The following is a 20,731-nucleotide window of genomic DNA, read 5'->3' as shown; positions in this document are numbered from 1 at the left end:
AAGAAGCACCCAATGGCAGGCTCTTCATTTCTATTACTACTTCCTACTCCAATGGTAACATTGTATGAATGACCGGATTATTCTGGAGAACAAAACTTACCAAAACTGTCCTAAGGAGAAGGCAGTTCATCTGTCAGCACACTGTCATCAAAACTCTGGAAATGTTAAAAGGTTGAATGAAAAAACAGTAATGTGTGTTTGGTATTTTTTAGGCTAACGTGAGTGCCTTCTAGATACGTCGGTGGTACAATGAAGAGCACGTGCATAAGCAGTGTGCACTGAACATACTGTTAAATACCCAACAGAAAATGTAAGCACTTGCAGTCATGTGGAAAAAAAAACAAAACATTCACAGCACTCGTGCAGAAAAATGAAGCACACCTCATGATTGGACATCTTGTAGAACAACAGTTATCATGAGCAGCAAATAATTTTCTGTATGAGTGTCAGTCTCAGTATCGGAGAAGGATCCACTCGTCTTTGCTTCAGTTCACTGAGGTTTTTCTCTCAGCACAGCATTGTAACTGGGCTGAGTCTGGACTCTGGCTGTTCTATTTCTTTTGCAGATCTGCTGCTGTGCGTAGGGATCATTGTTCTGTTGCATGATCTAATTAAACCAAGCTTCAGCTGGTGGACAGACGGCCTCACATTTGGCTTTAGAATATTTTTATATACAGAGAAGTGCCAAAACTCCTGCTTTTACAGAGGTGCTCACACCTGAAGATAATCAGTTAACTCATTCACTGCCAGCCATTGGCAGTGAATGAGTTAAACCCATTGATTCATTCACTGCAATTGACGGCTATAGACGTCAATGGCAGTGAATGAGTTAATGAAATGCATTTGCACATTAGCACCTGGCTGCTACTTAATTAATAAGGAAGCAGTAATAGTGTTCTTAGAAATGTGTAGTCCTGTGAAAACTCTTCCACATGACTGCAGGAGTGTAGAAATACACGACAAGTTAGATGCTTGACTGTTGCTCCCCCTGTTAGCTGGCCATATTAGTACTTTTCAGTGCCAAAAAATACATTGTGTTTAAGATATTACACTGCTATGTTAAAAGCATCATAAACTTAAAAAAAAAAACCCAAACCAAAAAAACAACTTTCCAGGAACATTCATAGCCTAAAAATGGTAAATGGCCTGTATTTGTATAGATTTACTAGTCCCTAAGGACCCCAAAGCGCTTTACACTATACACACACATTCACACACTGGTGATGGCAGCTACATTGTAGCCACAGCCACCCTGGGGCGCACTGACAGAGGCGAGGCTGCCCGACACTGGCGCCACCGGGCCCTCTGACCACCACCAGCAGGCAATGGGTGAAGTGTCTTGCCCAAGGACACAACGACCGGGACTGTCTGAGCTGGGGCTCGAACCAGCAACCTTCCGATTACAAGGCGAACTCCCAACTCTTGAGCCACGATCGCCCCGCATAGCCTAAGGTCAGTGAATCATCAACCATGTGATATTTATGACAGATGTCTTTTAGGGACAGTCCTAAAACATAAAATATCAAGTCTCCATATTTAGATTTAGACTTTAAACTGAATTCATTCATTTTTACCTTTCTTACCTCATTTTGTTGGGAAGGTGGACGCTCCTGCAGCTCACACTCCTCCGTCAACATTTCAGCTTCCTCTTTTAGATCTGAAAAACAAGAATACATGAGTATATAATGAAACGTGTTTCTTGATGCACATTTATGTTTGTGAAATAAAAATGCTTTTCATTTCTAAATGACAAAAATGCATACACACTGCAAATGAAGGCTTACAACAAGCATGGTCCTAGTTTAAATGAATAAGGTCAGTGTATGTACAGCTAAAGCTTCAGACTCCTCTCAATGCTCTGTGTCAGACTGTACTTTCTCTTCTTGGCTCCATACAATGTTATTGAGAGGGGGCATCCATGCTGTGGTCACCTCAGACACACAGCCCTTGCTGTGGGTACAGAGGGTCCACCCACCTGCTGATGAAACCTGTTTGAAATGAGCAGCTGTAGTAGCTACAGTGGCTTGGCTCAGTGCAGGTTACACAACCTTTAGCTGAACTGTGAATCACACCAAGCTACTGTAGTAGCCCAGAATTAAAATACAAAGCTGTAAATGAGCTCTTTAATTTAAACAGTACCTCTACAGACGTCTGTCAAACAGATCTCTCCAACAAGACAGGTCACCTCTTCAACAAGGCTATTCTGCACAGGGATACAAACAGTGTGTATAGTCTCTGCAGAGATACAATGTTACATTTAAACCTCAAATTGGAAAAATATGCATTACCAAATCTGGAGATTTAATAGCTGTGGAGGTCTGTGGCTCAGCATCAGATTGTAAAGCTGCAACAGAAAATATACAGGAAATGTAGCCCTATGCGTGTTATGTAATCAGATCTGATATTTAAAAAGCCAAGATGACACACCAGAAAGTGTATCCTCACGAAGACACGACGTCTCATCTTCGGTTATCGAGTCGTTCTGAAACAAAAAGATCACACTCATCACTTTAAAGCCCGCTCCAACAAACATAAGCAGCTCGTGTTCAGATTAACATCTGCTACATTTTCACTGATTCTTTTAGTTTCGTTTCAAGTGATAAGAAGTTTCCTGGCCAAGTACATTTTATATGTGCAAGTCGTTAAGCCTTAAGGGCCTGGTCTTATTTAATGAATTTAGGGCAATTTTAAATGATCTGGATCCAGTTGCTTCCTGATAGCAGACAAGCACTTTTACTGTTTTTCTTTTTTTTTTTTTTAATTGACACCAAAGTTTAAAATTGTATTGGTTTCTGTTTTATTTTCATTTATATTGCCTCTACTAAACTGGTCTACGATTTTGATGTGTGTGCAACTAAATTTATGCAAATTGTGATAGTTCTGCTCTTTGTTCACCAGGATAATCTCATTAAGGGGTCTCCAGCTGAAGAAGTTGTACTACTTTACTGTCAGGAAATAGAGAGACAAGAGAAATAAAGTGTTCTACAGGGTCAGTATGTGTCAGATAAATTTACCTGTGAAAAGCCTGATCACGTATGAGCTATACAGCTGCAAGACATTGTTTAGTTACTCTGAAAAATCAACAAACAAATTACCGTTTCCTCTGCTGTCACACAGCTCAAACAGTCTTCACCATCACCACTCGGCTTTTTTTGCTCTGCAGTAAAAACAAAAAAAAACAAAACTGCATGCATATCTAAAAAGAGGACTTCACAGAGAAACTGAATATTACTCAGAAGCAGTGAACTGTACACTCCCTGATCTGAAGTCTGATACCTGTGCAGACATCTGTTACGCAAGCCTCTTCAGCACAACAGGTCACTTCTTCAATCTCATCACCCTAAAAAAAATAAATAAATAACAAAAATAAATCTTGGTGATTAAAGTATTTGTAGTCTAATTTTACAATTCTGTAGCTTCAAATCCATTTCTGCATGCGAGTATATTTTGTAACCTCTGCTTGTTTTCCGTAGCAAATCCCAAATCAAAATCTGTGCTTTAACATATTTTTAAAATAGAAATTCAGAACAATGTTGAAATTATGTTTTACACTTCAAATTAGAGACTACACAATCAATATAAGAACTGCACACGGCAAAAAAATAAATACATTTTAAAAAGCCGATCTGAGGACATCACACAATATTTACTGAGCAATATATCCCAAGCCATGCATCCCATGAACTGATTGCAGATTTTGTTTGGTTTTTAGCCTTGTTGGTCAATGTGTTCTGCGCACTGTCACCACAATATCATTTTTTATTTATTTTTTTAAATACATGAGCAGTTACATGTCCCTGGTGGGACAATGCATCACCACTTAAAAGGCAGTTATTGGCAGTCAGAAGACAGCGCACATACAGACACACTCCACTATCTAGTTACCTTCTCCAGCGAGGACACCGTGTACGTGAGGGGCTCACTGGCAGCTTCGTCAGCGTCTGCGAGATCCAAACACAGACAAGCCGGAAAGAGTTTTAAATGGGGAATGATAGCTTACTTGCTTAAAAAAAATAACCACATCATTGGCATATCTATACTATATTGCCAAAAAGTATTCACTCATCTGCCTTCACCAACATATGAACTTAAGTTGCATTCCAATCTTAATCCAAAGGATTTAATATAATGTCCGGCTACCCTTTGCTTGCAGCTAAAACAGCTCTTCCATCTCTTCCACCACAAGGTCTAGAGTCTAGTGGCAGCATGCTTTACACCACTGCATCCAAGGACCTCTGCACCTCAGCATCTGCTGGCCCTGCTATGCGATTTTACATGACCTTCCACTGAGCTGCAAGCTGAGCTGCTGTCATTTCCAATCACTACTTCGTATTAATACTTAGTAGCGAGGACATTTCACAACTGAACTTGTTCCACAGGTGGCATGCTAACACAGTAACACACTGGAATTCACTGAGCTCCTGAGAGCGACCCATTCCTTTACAAATATTTGCAGTAGCAGTCTGCCAGCCTAGATACTTAATTCTATTTGCATGTGACCATGGAAGTGATTGGAACACTGAAATTCACCGATTTGGATGGGTGAGTGAATACTTTTGGCAATATGGTGTACTGTTATTTTCATGCGAGGTTCATGCTTGCAGCCTTGCATTTGAACTTAACATGTAAATATCAAACCTGGCAAAATCTTATCAAACCTGAATTTGGAATGTTGAGATGAACCAAGGACTCCTCATCGCTCACAGAGTCACTCTGAAATAGAGCAGATTAATCTTTACTCACCTGAGAGTTCCAGGTGGGACTATATCAGTGTAGTAAGAGCATTTTACCCTTAGTCACAACAGTAAATAATCAATCTGATATTTACTAATCATGACAAAAGCAGAACTGCTTAACATCTATACCAATATTACGGTATATCCTCGTCCCCAGCATACCTCAGCTTGTGTGGTAGCACATGGAACCTCTTGCTGACTCATCCCATCTCCGGCCTCACTTTCCGGTTCTTTGGGAGCACCTTTGTGGACAATTGCACCCATTTATACCCCATATCATCAGCCTGAGACATTTCTCAATACGAGTACTTGTGAGTACTTGTGTTCTTTTGAAACATCATCAGTTGTGTTTTCTCTCATCAGTAAAAACCATGACAAACTTTCACACCTTATACTAAACTGAATCAATTTCAGATTTAGTCTTCTATAGTCTTATGAAATGTAGTCAACTAAAACTAGACTAAAACTAAAAGCATTTAGATCCTTAAATTATGTCTAAAACTTAATGTTTCAAAAGACTATGACTTAAACTAAATCAACGCTGTAACTGTGGCCGTCAGCTGGCCAAACTACAGAAAGTAACCCTGTTGTTTTTTCATTCCCTTTCACTTTAAGCCTTTCAAAATGAAAAATCACCGTATCAAGAGTTGGATGACAAAATAAGAAGCACTCACTGCACAACTGCTCCTCAGGAGGCACAAGGGAGGGCAGCACTAATTCAGTCGGAATCTGAAGAAAAGAACAAAGTAAACAAAATGATGTCCTTGTCAATGTTCTAATAGTTGAATCCAATCAAATTTCTTGTACCCGTTTTGAGACTTCAGTTCCTAGATCAGTACTTTCCATGAGACTAACAGCGTTCCGCGGAACCTTGAGAAAATGGAAGATACCAATATGTACGTATGTGATCAACAATTTTAAATTACAGAATGACGCTTTAAAGTAGGGCTGTGCGATATGACTAAAATCTCATATCCTGATATGACATTTCTCATCCCGATAATGATCTATATCACAATATAGTGCATTTTCTGTAAATTCCGTGAATCTTGGGCAACTCGACTTGTGTGAAGTGTTTTCATGCATGAAAATATATATTTTTTAGTTACAAGTTGTAACGGACGCCATTTTCTTTGTGAGTATTTATTACATGGCGTAGTGCGGGGAAAAGCCTGTTCTAACGTTTGAGGTGTATTTTGAGCATCTGGCGGTTCTTTTTGGTTCTCGTCCATAAACTCTCACCGTACTCTTTCACGTGATTCGTGCGTAGGTGGTAGAAGAGGTTTGTCGTGTTTGAGTCTGAACTGGGGACCAGTTTGCAGCATAATTTGCATCGTACAGTTTTCTGGTCCGCGTCAGACTTTTCCTAACCAAACCATGTCTATGCCCCTCGTTTAGAAATAAGGTCCTCGATTTGTTTTGACTGGTCCTTCTGTTTGGAGCTAACTGGTTCTGCCTCATCAACGGCCATGCTGGTATTCTCTGTGCCTGCATGGTGGCCATCCAAACGATGAAAAAATATTGCCGTAAACGGTTTATTTTGCGACACCATGAAACAAATGATAGTGTATAATATGAAATTATAGATGTTTTAATTTTATCATCCGATATATTTCATCATATCGCACAGTCCTACTTTTAAGGCTTTTAAAAAGATCATCAGTTTATTTCGACATAATGAAGTTTAAATCTACCAATTTCACAGTTGTCCTACGGTTCAGGGAAGTACCACTTCCTACAGAAGCTGTTATTCCATCTTGGTTTTGGGCTAGATCTGGAAATAGAAAAAGGAAAATGCAACACATATGAAATCATTAACTTGCATAATAACTGACAACATGTGAGACTCAACTCTGAGTCCATCAGACTCCAGCAAGCAAATGTAATATTATTACACAGGTATTTTTCCAGAATGACATGGCATTCATTATGATTTGAGCAGATTTGAACTCAACCATATTGTGTGCTAACAAGGAGAAAAACATTTTTAAAAAGAGAAATTAAGCTCTTTCTTACCAGAAACATTCATGATGTCAAAGCTGTAGGAAACTGCGTTCATCTCTTCAAGTAGAGATACCTTGTCAGTTCTTGCAGTTCCCTCTAGGTCATCTGTTGTCTCTAAAAGGTTCTCATCCACTGGAGAACTTGAGACGTTGGGCCCAAAAGCGTCCATTACCAAGGCTTGCTCCTCTTCAGGTTCTTTGTTAGTGTCCTCCATGTTAAAGTTCATAGTCAAAACATTTTGGTCTTTGTCATCTTGGTTATCAAGTGGCGACAATATACTTTCATCTATACCACTATCACCAGGAAATCTGTCCTTGATCAATATTGCAGAGGCTTGGACTTCGATCTTCTCTGTGGAAACACTTTCTTCTTGGATCCCAAAAAACTCAAGATGAACTGAATCTTTAGAGGACTTTGGAGTACTTAATTTTTGTACCTCATCTTCTGTGCAAGGCTCAAACTGATCAGTGCTGAGCTCGTCACTGTTGTCTTTCTCAAAGTGGATATGAGATTTGTCTGCTTCTTGGGTTTTGGGATTCTCTACTTGATCGTCAGGTACCACAGACTCATTTACAGATGAGTCAGTCTGCACTGAAGCTTCATCTGAATCAGGCAGTTCATCTGCTTTGGCTTTATTTTCGGTTATGAAGCTCTTCCACCAGGTTTTCATCAACTCGTTTATCACCTGACCTTCGCATTCCACCTGTACAAAGATTGTTCCTGTAGCTCTTGCTAGTTTTGTGACAGTCAACTGCAACAGTTTAACATCTATGAGTGCAGACAATTCAACCTTTGCTACACTTTCCCAATATCCACACAAAACATCAAAGCCTTCAAGCTCGCACAAAAATGCCTGTGGTGGAATCTTCAACAAGCAAGGTGGCATTTCTCTCACATCTGTTATGCTGACTCTAGTCTTGTTTCCATAGTCCAAAAAGAAAACAGAGAGCTCACCCTCATTTTTGTCAATGACCTCTGCACGATACCAAAACTCATCGTCTAAAAAGCGAGCAATACATAGACTTCCAGGAACAAGAGCATCTGGATCAATATGGTTCTGACCTGCTGAATTCTCAACTTCTGAGAGACCTAATAAGATCTCATCATGTTCTTCTGAACTAGCAGACTGACACCAGAAAGTCTGATCATCATTTATGACTGTGACATAGGCTTCCAATTTCTGCCCCTCAAAAAGGTCTTCCAGAAAGTTATGTGGGGAGCAGTGGCTCAGCACTGATCTCTCTGGCACTTCTCTGATATCAAATACCTGGGATGGCTCCTTCCTTTCCTTTACTTGCTCAAGTTTCTCTGAAGTGATTTCAGGATCTACAGTAGGCACTTTATACGTAACCTTCACACCATTGTCTTCAAGGTTAACTTCCCACACAGACCCAATTTTCCTGACAAACTGGCACTTGAACACTTTTTCTCCACTGCTAGAAATCTTTTCTTTGAAAGCAGACACCACATCTGGATCAACTACAACCTCTTCCCCAAGACCAGCAGCATCACTCAGCATACAGTGTGTGCTGTACATTGGCAGCTGCAAGAATTTCTCGTGGAGTCTGCCCATCTTGGAAAGTGGAGTCATGACTGTATTGCCAAAATCAACAAACTCAATGAGAGCCATTGCATCACCATGGAGTTCTCTTACAACTGCTCGGTACCATGAGGAATCATCTGCGAACTGTGCTTGAACAAGGTCACCTGGTAGCAATTCTTTGAGCCTGTTGGTTTCTGGAGTTGAATTGGGGTCATTGAGCTTTTCTACCAGGGAAAATATATGATCCTCATCCCTTACACAGTGCACATAGAAACTTAATGGGCTGTTGCAATGTGACATGTAGACATCTGCTACCATACCAGGTGTGACAGAATTTGAGGGCAAGTCTGAAAGTTTAGGAAGCTTTTCAGCATTACTTTCCTTTTGGGATTCTGTGCCATTTACTGTTGACTTGAGTTTCTTGGTATCTGTTGGAAGATCTGAAGATCTGACATTGCCACCAGTAGATGACTGCCTTTGCTGTGGAGGTGTGTACAACTCTAGTTGTGGACTCTTGATCCTTTGACCATTTTCATGAACTGACTTTGTTTTGTTCCAAAGTTTCATTTCATTAGATTTCCTGTCATCCCTTAAAGTAAAAGGAGGTTTTGAAGCAGAGAAACTGTTTTTCTTCAGGAATTGTGTGTCATCTTCCATTTTTGTGGTCCGTTTTGTCGTCTTTTGCAAATAACTCGGTGAAGCCTCAAAAGCTCTCCGACCATGGCAAACAACCTGGCTTTCTGTGTGCATCTCAATCTGAAACTTTTTCTTGAGCTTTGAATTGATCTGAGTGTTTCCAAGATAGAGCTCAACTAGCACTTTCCCATCAGGTTCTCTGGCCACTACTAGCGCTCGGAATTTGCATTCTGTTGCAGTTGTCTCAAACCAGCTGTTCACCTCACTGGAAACATTCGCAGGGACATCAGAAAGACCACACACCACTGCTTGCACAGGTACAGACATGATGTCGTTTGCCTCTCTGGGAACTGGGAGCAAGTCAGATTTATCTACTTCAATAGTGTCCCCGTAATCCACAAAGTGAACCAGGAGTGCTGGCTTTGTGGCCTTGATCTGCCCTCTGTACCACTGCCCATCAGTATACCTTGCAAAGCACAGAGTTCCAAAGACTGCTGGAAGCGTCACATTCTCAAGCTGACGACAAAAACTGCTCACTTTCATCTTGAGGTCATTAATCACATCAGCATTCTTTTCAAGCTGGCAGTAGAACTGATTGACATTGTTCACACATGTCACTGTGACCTCTTCCTCCATCCCAGTTTTGACACTGTGTGTTGAGTAGTAGTATGTATCCAGATGAAAAGATGGTCCCATAGCTTTTTTGGGAGGTGTACCTTTCATGACATTTACCATACTAGTGCAAATACTCTCAAATGGAGTTTCTAGATCCACAATGTTGAAAACAATCTTCTGCTCACTGCACATGACAGCATATATGGTGCATTTCAGAATCACAAAGTTGGAAGCAGCCGAGTCCACAAAGTTTTTAAACCTTTCTACTGCCTCTTCGCTCCACTCAGTTACAGCAGATGTAGGGTCATTGGGATTCCACAAACTGCATCGAAAAGCCTGACCATGCAGAGTAAGAAATTCTGGGCTGATTCTCCTCAGGTCTTGGAAGGAGACTGTCTCTGTCTGGCCATAGTCAACAAACAACACATCCACATGAGCAGTTTCATGTTTATGAATCGCAAGGGCCCTGTACCACAATCCGTTACCAGGGTGACGAGCAACACAAGCCGTTTCAACATTTGGCTGAAACTCACTGCCTGCATAGTGTGCCTGTATGTCATCCATGAGCAATTTCAAGAGTCCTGCATTATAAACTAGCTGGCACCAAAAGTCGCTTGGGCTCTCAATGAAGGACACATTGACATCAAGGACACTTCCGATAGGAAACATGTGTTCCTTAAAGGTAGCCATTCTTCCTTTTTTCTGGCTAAGGCCAAATATGTTTTGGACTTGGAGAGCCAATCCAGTGTTCTTATTCCCACATAGTGGGCTGGCAACTGGATATTGTGTGGGAGGCGTAATAGCAGGATGCATTGTGTCTTTGCACTGCCCTGGTTTGTCAGCCTTTTCAGCAAGACCAGAACTACACAACAGTGTACTGACTTGTTGTTCTCCCTCTGCTTTGGGATCTGTCAGATGGACAACATAGCCACTATCATATTTGGCCAGTACATGTACTTTTAGTTCTTTATCAGTTACTGCTTTTCTGAAAAAGGCAGAGGCACTCTGACTCCATCTCCCATCTTTAGGTCTGACACCAGCCAGAGTACATTTTAGTGCCAATCGTGGCAGCTTTTTGAACTCAGCAGGAAGTATCCTGAGGTTTCTCCTATTGACCACTTCTGTATTTCCATAATCAACAAAGAATACCTCGACCTGTGTCTCACCAACTTCAGTCACAGTTGCTCTGTAGAAATCACCATCTGCTGCTTTGACTGCACAGTAGAGTCCAACAGTTGGAATTCTAACAGATCCTTTATTCAGAGAATCTTTGTAGAGATGGTAGATAGTATCCATTAATTCATTCAACTGCTTTGTATAGTTTTGCGTTTGGATGTAAAACTCTGATGGGTTTGTTACATGCTGAACAACTGCCACATGTGAGGAGTTTAGCAGGAGAACTTCAGCAGGCACCCTCTCTGCAACTGCTTTCCCTTCTTTTTCTTCCACAACTTCTCCAGGAGTTAGCATCGTTCTTTCTTGCTGGGCTGGATGCGGTTGCCTGTGTGCTGTGTTGCGAATAGCATAATCTTCCAGTGTTTTTTCACAGTCCAGCAAACAGCCCTCTTTGGAACCAAACAAGATGTTCATGTTTGTATTGTCATCTCCATAAAGAGTGACATAGTGAACACCCTCTGAGATGCTTTGGTACTCAAATTTGGCAATCATCGTCTTGTACAGCAGGAGAGACTTGAGGTAGTCAATTTGGGTGGTTGTCCATCCTACCCCTTTGTCAATAACTCCATGGAGAGAGCAGATGTAGGTGACAACTGGCATCCTAAAGAACTCTGCAGCCAGTGACCTTACATTCTCCACTTTAACAAACTCTTTGGTTCCACTGTCAACATTCAATACTTCCACCATGTTACTGGTTGGAAATACCTGCTGTAGAATAGAGCGGTACCATTTGCCATCACTTCCTCTTGCAGAACATGGAGACCCAATCATATCTGGGCCTATAATGCAATTGGGCATTCTCCCTTCGCAGCTCTGTGTAAGCTGATCTGACAGTTTCTTCAGTTCTTGAGAGAAGACCTTTAACTGGCAAAAAATCCTCTGTGGGTTTGTCACTTCTGTTACAACGACTGTCTCTACAGTTCCTCCCTGTAGCTCTGGGTACATGAACACCTCTTGCTTGCGCAGTTGTTCAACAGGTCCCACGGACAGCCGTTTGATCTCTGGAAAAACCTCAGCTCCACTATGGGGCTGCACTGACTTCAGGACAAAGTCCTGGAAGATGTTTGGGGATAGTTTCTTAGCAAATCCCATCTCATACATTTGTTTGGATATGCAAGGTATGTGTAGGAGGAATGTTCTGTTCAGGTCTAGTACTTGCTGCACATGTGCTGAAACACACTTCCCAGTTAGAGATTTCAGAAATTCAAGCGCCATTGGGGACCATTTGTTCTCAAGTGACAGTGGTAGCACATTAGCTAGCACACAAAACTCCACTTCAGGAGGCAGTTGGAAATGCTCCTTTTTACTCCATGCAAGCCTACTTGTGTTGGCACGGCATGTTGTTCCTTTGTCAATGAGGAACACTGTGTATTTCGAGCCATTACTTGAGACTATGCGAGCCCTATACCAAATACTCTCAATCTGAACCAAGCACTGGTCACCAGGTTTTCCTTCCAGTTCTTGCAAAGAGTCCCCAGGGGACTGGATGTCTTTGGCTAGACGTTCATACTCTGCAGTCCTCTCCAGGCTAAATTTTCCCCAGAATTCCACAAGTACACAATAGGGATGCACATGGACCCTGGATATGAGAACAGTTACATCTGATCCTCGTGTAGGGAGTCCTAAGATTGACGACATTTTGGCAGTTTTATCAAATCTAGCTACCCATGATTTGTCACCTCTCAACACCGCTGCATGAGGATCTGGATCTTATCTGGAAAACACAAGAGCGCACACACACACACACACACTAAATGTAACAACCAGTGGTATAAATTTGACGTTGCCTCATTTGAGTTATCACATTCACAAGATTCTTAGAAAACTTGACCTCTGACCTTGAGATTTGCCACTGAGATTTGAACTTCTCCAAGATTTTTTAGCAGATACATACATGGTATGAGTTTCAGAATCCTGAAACTGAATTCAGAAGCCCCATTCTTGAGTTACTGCATTCACAAACTTGTGTCCACGGCGTGGTTATATCACCTACCCCTAATTTATGTAGTAGAGCAGCAGTTCCCAACCTTTTTTGCCCCATGAACGGTTTAATGTCCGATAATATTTTCACGGAAGGGCCTTTAAGGTGTGGCGGATAAATAAAACAAAATAAAATTATACAACCAAGACAAAAACTCTGGTATTTTGTAAATATAATAATAAACGCAAATTCACTGTGTAATTTCATTAGCAGCGTCCTCCTAAAAGGCGCCAACAACATTAGGAGTAACATCCTCCTCTCTGCCCCTTAATGCTCTCTGGTCACTATAGTAATAGGTTAATAGGTTTTCCCTCAATCAAAGGAAACAAAACAAGAAACAAAACATCAATCAAAAAATTGCTCTTTTTTATTCGGGCTACTTAAATTTATTTTGGGCTACCAAAAACTGAAGAGCCCCTGCCCGAAGGGCTACCAGGGATTTTGAAATTTTGCGAGCCCTGGAACAGGCTTTTCCCCGCAGCACGCTGTGAAATAAATACTTACCAAGAAAACGGCGGCCGTTACAACTTATGTCTAAAAATGTATAGTTTCATACATCGGTTAAAACACTCTACTCCAGCTACATGACGACCAGCTGGAAACACTTCACGCAAGTCGAGCTCCCCGAGATTCACAGAATTTACAGAAAATGTTAAATTTTTGTGATTTATATCGTTATCGGGACGATAGATGTCTTATATCTAGATGGCACCAGCAGTATGCACGGCGACACGTCCGTCAACTCTGCTAGCTTTGCTTTGGCTTTCGCTAGCCTTATCCTTCTCTATTTTATCCCAAAATGCCCTCGCTCTGCGTGTGTACAATCGCCAGTTACTCTTAGAAATCAAAGCATCGTATACCCTGGCTCTTAAGCAAACTGAGACAGGAGATAGAATAGAATAGCCTTTATTGTCATTGTACAGAGTACAACGAAATTGGAGATGATTATGGGCCTCCTCCACCACTTTTTGAGCCCTGTATCCCGGTTTATCTGTGCCAACACACATACACCACTTCCTGGAAGAAGCGCCCGAGGAAACGGGGAAAGCGGGCTGGTACACTCATCAAAGTCCGAGCTCTTCTCCGTGCTTCTCGTGGAACTACTGGACCAGCAGAGTGCGTCTTTAGATGAATCCTGCCTGTTGTCCCTGGAGCTCCCACGACACTTGATCCCCCGCTCTCAGCTTTTTATTTCCCTGAGTGGCCTGGGACCCGTGGATGCGGCGTGGACCACGGAAATCTTCGCACACTTAACCGAGCTGGAACATCTGATGTTAGGATCTACACACTCCAAATGGCTTTACTAAATGTAAGATCATTAGCAAACAAGACGTTTGAATTAAATGACTTCCTAAAGTCACAACAGTTGGACTTTCTGAGTCTGTAGCTTTTTCGGGGCTGGTCCCTCCTAATTTCTCATTCTTCAGCCTCCCTCGGTCCTCTGGTAGGGGGGGAGGCTTAGCCACTGTGTTCAACGCTCGATTTCATTGCCATCAAACATTACAGCACGACTCATTTTCTAGTTTTGAACTCCAGCTGTTTGAGTTACACCTGAATTCTGCTGCGCCTTTACTGTGTGCCCTCATATATCGCCCTCCCAAGTTTAACAAGGATTTTATCAAAGAGTTTTCAGGTTTTATGGCTGGAATCGTTCTTAAATTTGACAGTTTTTTAATCCTTGGTGATTGTAACATCTATGTCTGCTGTGACTAAACTTTTGGTCAAGGACTTTTTAAATATTATTGACTCTTAACTTGATCCAGTGGGTTACTGGTCCCACGTAGGGCTGGGCGATATGACCCAAAATTCATAACTCGATATTTTTTAGCTGGATGGCGATATAAGATATATATCTCGATATTTTTTTTAAGCCATAAAGTAAGAACAAAAAGAGAGTTCTTAGTCAAAGCTGTGTCCCAGATGTCACACAGGCACTTTTATTGACATACAGCGCAGATGTACATGAAAAATTACTCAAAATTAAATTATGAGCATTCATTAAATAATAATGCTCCATAAATAAAAGAAAACAATGTTGTTTTTGTGCTAAACAAAGAGCTCACAATTGTGCAGTCAAAATGTAAACTAAAAGACGCTGAGCGTAATAACAAAGACAGACAGATTTCACAGCTGCTCTGTTCCCAAGTTCTACTGCATGACTGACAGCCTGGAGTTTGAAATCCGCTTCATAACCACGTCTCTTACAGGTGCTATTTATGGTCCTTATACACACACACAGTACGGTAATATTACGTTGAAGCACAGTACGTATCACTCCGCGAAGCTCCTCAGTAGCCGTAATGCGCCGACAATCTATCAAGCAGTGCAGCTCCGTAACTTACCAAAGTCGAACTAAAACATTTTTGACAGACTGCTGAGCGCCGTGTACCACATAAAATCGGTTCGCGGCCATCAAGCACAACCAGAATTCATACATAAGGCGCGCTATTAACTTTTGAGAGAATGAAAGGATTTTAGGGTTAGCGCGGTTAGCTCGTTAGCTCGTTAGCATGGTTAGCTCGTTAGCATGGTTAGCTCGTTAACACGTTGACGCCGTCCAGCCCCACGCATGGGGCGATGCGCAGTAACTCGTTAACGGAGATTTGCCGTGTCCATCTTGTCGCTGCCTGCACGTGAAGCGATGGGGGAGGAGGGGGAGTTGTCTTCAGTGAAGGAGAGAGGCGAGGCCGAGTAACGTTGCGTAGAGACAAAAGTGGACGAAAGAGAGGCAAACTTTTGGCTTTGTTAGTTTATATGATAATTCTGGAGTCACTTCTTCACCAAGTATGTGCGATGATTTTTTAAAGCATTTTTTAATGACAAGATCCTATTGATTAGGGCCCTTGTCTCGTTGTCTGCTGCCTCAGATCAGAGTCCTTCTCCTGTGTGCTCAGCTGTCTTAGAGCAGTTTGATCCCGTCTCCCTTAAGGACTTGACCGCGGTAGTTAGTAACCTAAGATCATCACACTGCCCCTCTAATTGTCTCCCCCCGAGCTTGCTTAAAAGCACTTTTAATACTGTTGGGCCTTTTATCCTGAGATTAATTAATACGTCCCTTGCTACAGGCTACGTCCCATCATGCTTTAACCCTCAGAGGCTTTAAGTCAAAAAAGGGACCCTTTTGGGTCCCTTTGGATTTTTGATTCTCAATATATCAGTCATTTTAAAGACTAGTTGCATGAAACTTGGCCAGGAGGTGCATTTTAGGATTATTTTTAAAATTCAATGATCCCCTCTATGGTGTTGTGTATAGTAAAGGAGATTCACATAAGTGTTACCACCTGTGTTTATCGTACCATTTTGGGTCCCATTGACTCCCATTATAATCACATATTTTCGATATACTGTAATCCTGACATGTGATAATTTTTTTCTCGTGAATATCTAATGGATCTAAGCCTCAGCCTTCAAAATAAAGGAAAAATATGTTTTGGATCCAATGAGCACAATATTAGGTACAGCACCACCATAGACATTTTCAGTGGTTTTGAATGCAGGACATGGTTATCTTATTATGCAAAATACATGACAATAAAACAGCTAACCACCATAAAATAGTCTCGATGTAGTGGAGCTGATATAAGAGAGTGGTGTGAATGTGATTGAGAATATATTTATAATATATATTATGGGTCCCCCCCCCCAAAAAAATAAAAATAAAAATAAAAAATAAACAGGGGTCTTTATGACAATAAAGCTATAAAAACATAAAAAATATTAAGAAAATTATGAAAAACTTTATATCAGTGGATAGGTCTGAAGTTGTTTAAACAAGCTGTAGTTCAGCCTCTTCTTAAAAAACAAAACCTGGACCCAACTGTTCTGTCCAACTACAGGCCTATCTCAAAGCTTCCTTTTCTATCTAAAGTCTTGGAGAAAGTGGTCTACCTACAGTTGCAGGCACACCTTGATTTTAATATGATCTCTGAAAAATTTCAATCTGGTTTTAAATCACTACATAGCACTGAGACGGCACTTTTAAGGATTTTTAACGATATTCTTTTAACTCTGGACTCTGGCAGCCCTACTGCCCTTTTATTGTTGGACTTGTCAGCAGCTTTTGACACGGTCGACCGTGACATCCTGTTATCACGGCTAGAATTTCATGCTGGCCTAAAAGGATCTGCCCTACAGTGGTTTCGTTCCTATTTGTCAGAAAGGTTTTTTTTATGTCAATATGGGCCCCCACAACTCCAAAATAGCCCCTCTTAAATACGGTGTACCTCAAGGCTCTATTTTGGGTCCTGCCCTGTTCGCACTCTATTTGTTGCCATTGGGCTCCATCTTCTCGCGGTACAGCATTTCATTTCATTGTTTTGCTGATGATTTGCAGATTTATCTACCTTTAAAAGCAGGGTCAGACCATCCGCAGCTCTTATTACGCTGCCTTGATGATGTCAAACAGTGGTTGTCATTAAATTTTTTAAAGCTAAATGAAAATAAAACTGAGGTTGTCATTTTTGGCAACTTTAATCGTATCGACAGCACTCTGGGCACCCTTTCCTCGTATTGTAAAACATGTAAAAAACCTCGGTGTCTACATTGATGGTTCTTTTAAATTGAATAAGCAGGTGAGTGCAGTAGTTCAGTCCTGTTTTTTTCAGTTAAGACAGCTAGCCAAGGTAAAGCCATACCTTCCAGCTAACATCTTTGAGTGTGTTATTCACCTTTTTCTTACTTGCAGATTGGACTACGGCAATTCATTGTATTATGGTCTGGATCAGGCCACCATCCATCGTCTTCAGATGGTTCAAAATGCTGCTGCTCGCCTGCTAACTGGTACCAAACGGAGAGAGCATATAACCTCAGTTTTAGCTTCTTTACACTGGCTTCCTGTCTCCTACAGGATCCAATTTAAACTTCTACTTTTTGTTTTTAAGTCACTTAATGCCCGAGCCCCTCCTTACCTGTCTGAGCTCCTCTCTGCCTATGCTGCCTGCCTAACCTCAAATCCCGTGGTGATAGATCCTTCTCTGTGGCAGGTCCCAGACTTTGGAATAGTCTCCCCTTAAATATTAGATCTGCACAAATACTTGACAGGGCTCTAGACTAACTTTTTGCCATGGGCGTACCAGTACGCCTAACTTTAAAAAGTTAGGCGTACCGGCACAAAAGTTAGGCGCACACAAATTTTCTAATAATTTATATATTATAATGTGTTTTTCTGGATACACTGTGCTTTTTCAGCATTCAAAGATTGATGACACCGTGTCAGAGCACTGGCTATGAATTTCAGAAGGATCGGGCCTTAACTTAACAGAAAAGTTAGCAATAGTTCCTTTCCTATTACAGCTACATCCACTTCTGTCGTGCCTAGGCTGCTCACTAGGGCTGGGTATCATCACCGATTTCTATAATCCATTCGATTCCGGTTTTCAAAGTCCCGATTCGATTCAACTTAGCCTCAAACAGTTAGAAATATTATAATTCTGATCATTTATCAGCAGTGGCGTGTCCAGCGGGGTGGCCTGGGGGGGCACAAGCCACCCCCCCAACCAGACTGGCCACCCCAGGTGCCACCCCAAAGGCAAAACAATAAAATTCAATCAAATATCAAATGTACGATTATGTTTTCACGGTGAAGCTCAGATATCCGATTGTAAGTGAATGCAGCATCGGCTTCTGCGCTATGCGCATCACGTTAGCAAAGGTAGGAGAGCCAAGCGCGAAAGACGGCACTGCAGGAAACAATTTTTCGGTGAAAGAAAATGAGGACAGAATAAATATCCCGGTAAGTAATATCAAGTTTGTTGAGTTTAGTAAACTTCGGTGAAATTAGAATACCAAGGAAAAAAATAACACTTAAAGAATTATTGCAGCCGTCGAATATTTCAGACAGTATGCTACTGAGGGCAGCTAACATAAGAGTTATGAGTTATAAGATATAATCTAAGTCGTAACATTGCTGTATGGAGCTGCAGATTTGGTTGCAGGTTAACATAGCTGGACTGGCCATCGGGCATACCGGGCATCTGCCCGGTGACTTATTTTTTTTGTAATGGCATGAACAATGAGAGGTGGTGGATTGGCCAGATGCAGGTCGATGTGTAGAAATAACTCAGTTGTTGGTTGGTGGCTATCGCAGAGCTTCCACAGAGGCCAGCAGGTGGATGAGGGAAGGGGAGGCAGTAGGAGAGCCCCGAGGCAGCCACCAGTCCGAGTGTCAGGTGAACTGAACTTCAGGTAAGAAGTTATGAGCTGCAGTCTATCTGGGTCAGATATAAACCAAGTTTAGGTGGAGTTTATTTTCATGTTGCTGACTTTTTACCCTCAGTTGCAATAACTCATACTGCGTTCTAGCCAGTTTGACGGAGTTTTTATACAGCTGGGTGGGTGCTATGATGTTACTGATAGTGAACTTTATTTTATTCATAAGGTTAGTTAGTAGAGTTGCCAACGGCTCCTTAAAAAAATGGAATGGTCCGTCATTCAGAGAAAATATTACACGTTTTGTATTGAGCTGAGAAGAGACGCGGTTTGTCCCGGACTTTCGCTATAATGAAAAAAAGACACAAAGCTGGAGTTATTCTGTCGTAACGCTGCACAGCTGCCTCTTCTTCTCTCATTCTCTCCCCTCCCTCTCCTGTTGCTACTTCAATCATGAAACTGATCAATGATCAGCTGATCGGCTTTTCTCTCTTGTTTATCGCCCACTTTGCGCCAGAAAGAGGAAACCAGCGGATGTCGCGCTAAACAACAGCAGCACGTTTAAGCTTGATCAGCTGTTGTTAGAATTTATTTAATATTAATTTCTAGTATCAGCTGATGTTTGCTGGAGCCACAGCTGTAAAGCTGCTGGTCATGATGTCGGTTTGGATATGTGGTGAGAGGGAAACATGAAGATGAAACCAGGAGATGTCCTTACTGAATCATCAGAGCTGAACAGGTGATGGAGAAAAAGGTTTACCTTTTAGGTGACATGGATGAGTTGAAGTTATGAACTGTTTCTGAGAGACAAATAACACCAGGATCCTTTTTTAGGTAGCTGACAGCTGGTAACTGTGCAGGGGTGGATCTAGCAAAGTGTTGCCAGGGGGCCAGGTAGGGCATTAACAGGGAAAGGTGGGGCACAAAGAAATACTTTTCTTTCTTATTTTCATTTAAAATATCTAGCTTTTATTAAATAATTATCTAAATCTTACAACCAAAGTTTTTATCTGACGTAAAATGTATAGAAATCATACATATACCAACAAGACTGTACATCACTGTCACAACAGCATTTGTTTTCATTCAAAGTCTTTATGGCTTTAATACCTGGTGGGCCGGTCTGTAGTCAAAATGCCCAATTTTCTGTCCCAGTCCAGCCCTGCAGGTTAATACTGGCAGTGTCACCATGCCAGCTGACTGGATTTCATCATCAGCCAGTGTTGTTCTTTATCAATATTACCACAGTTTACCATAAGGCAGCATAGAAAGTATTTACTTGCTTTCAGGTTTTATTCAAATGTTAGTCTTTTCAGTTGTTTCCCCACTTTTTTTCTGTTTCAAAATCAAACACCAGTTTGTGAGAAGATTATCTTCTTTTTTTAATAGGCAGATAAAGTTTTACATTGGAATTTGTCAATTGTTTGTTACAAATGTTCGTATTTTAATATTAAAAAATGTTTTTGCCCAAAACATATGTGCACTACATGGCAGTAAAAATACTATGCAAATATTGCTGTCCTTGAATGCTGAGTAAACACTGACAAAACACTGATTGTACAGTGGGGCAAAAAAGTATTTAGTCAGCCACCGATTGTGCAAGTTCCCCCACCTAAAATGATGACAGAGGTCAGTAATTTGCACCAGAGGTACACTTCAACTGTGAGAGACAGAATGTGAAAAAAAAAAATCCATGAATCCACATGGTAGGATTTGTAAAGAATTTATTCCTAAATCAGGGTGGAAAATAAGTATTTGGTCAATAACAAAAATACAACTCAATACTTTGTAACATAACCTTTGTTGGCAATAACAGAGGTCAAACGTTTACTATAGGTCTTTACCAGGTTTGCACACACAGTAGCTGGTATTTTGGCCCATTCCTCCATGCAG

The 20,731-nt window shown here is 41.3% G+C and overlaps 1 protein-coding gene across 4 annotated transcripts in view; it reads right to left on the bottom strand.

The window, feature by feature from the left end:
• tdrd6a (tudor domain containing 6a) overlaps positions 1–20,731 on the bottom strand; it is a 28,852-nt gene that overhangs the window by 1,983 nt on the left and 6,138 nt on the right. Inside the window, exons 2-15 of one of the 4 annotated variants that reach the window (XM_085431285.1) lie at positions 6,753–12,424; positions 6,431–6,510; positions 5,544–5,606; positions 5,411–5,465; positions 4,899–4,978; positions 4,659–4,713; positions 3,886–3,941; positions 3,277–3,340; positions 3,096–3,157; positions 2,428–2,482; positions 2,289–2,344; positions 2,140–2,203; positions 1,575–1,657; positions 101–155 (exon numbers count right to left, since the gene is read on the bottom strand). In XM_085431285.1, the coding sequence (XP_085287411.1) occupies positions 111–155; positions 1,575–1,657; positions 2,140–2,203; positions 2,289–2,344; positions 2,428–2,482; positions 3,096–3,157; positions 3,277–3,340; positions 3,886–3,941; positions 4,659–4,713; positions 4,899–4,978; positions 5,411–5,465; positions 5,544–5,606; positions 6,431–6,510; positions 6,753–12,348 (6,414 nt within the window). In that variant the 5' untranslated portion in view covers positions 12,349–12,424 and the 3' untranslated portion in view covers positions 101–110. Of the gene's footprint in view, positions 1–100; positions 156–1,574; positions 1,658–2,139; positions 2,204–2,288; positions 2,345–2,427; positions 2,483–3,095; positions 3,158–3,276; positions 3,341–3,885; positions 3,942–4,658; positions 4,714–4,898; positions 4,979–5,410; positions 5,466–5,543; positions 5,607–6,430; positions 6,511–6,752; positions 12,425–20,731 lie in introns of those variants that run through there. The other 3 variants (XM_085431286.1, XM_085431287.1, XM_085431288.1) reach the window with 3 other exon arrangements.

The sequence above is a fragment of the Copadichromis virginalis genome, linkage group LG15 (assembly GCF_057382275.1).
Source record: "Copadichromis virginalis isolate Kocher_CV1m ecotype Utaka linkage group LG15, C_Virginalis_male_GT1.1, whole genome shotgun sequence".
Taxonomy (NCBI): domain Eukaryota; kingdom Metazoa; phylum Chordata; class Actinopteri; order Cichliformes; family Cichlidae; genus Copadichromis; species Copadichromis virginalis.
Note: the sequence above shows the minus strand (reverse complement) of the source record. Positions and strands in the feature narration are given on the sequence as shown.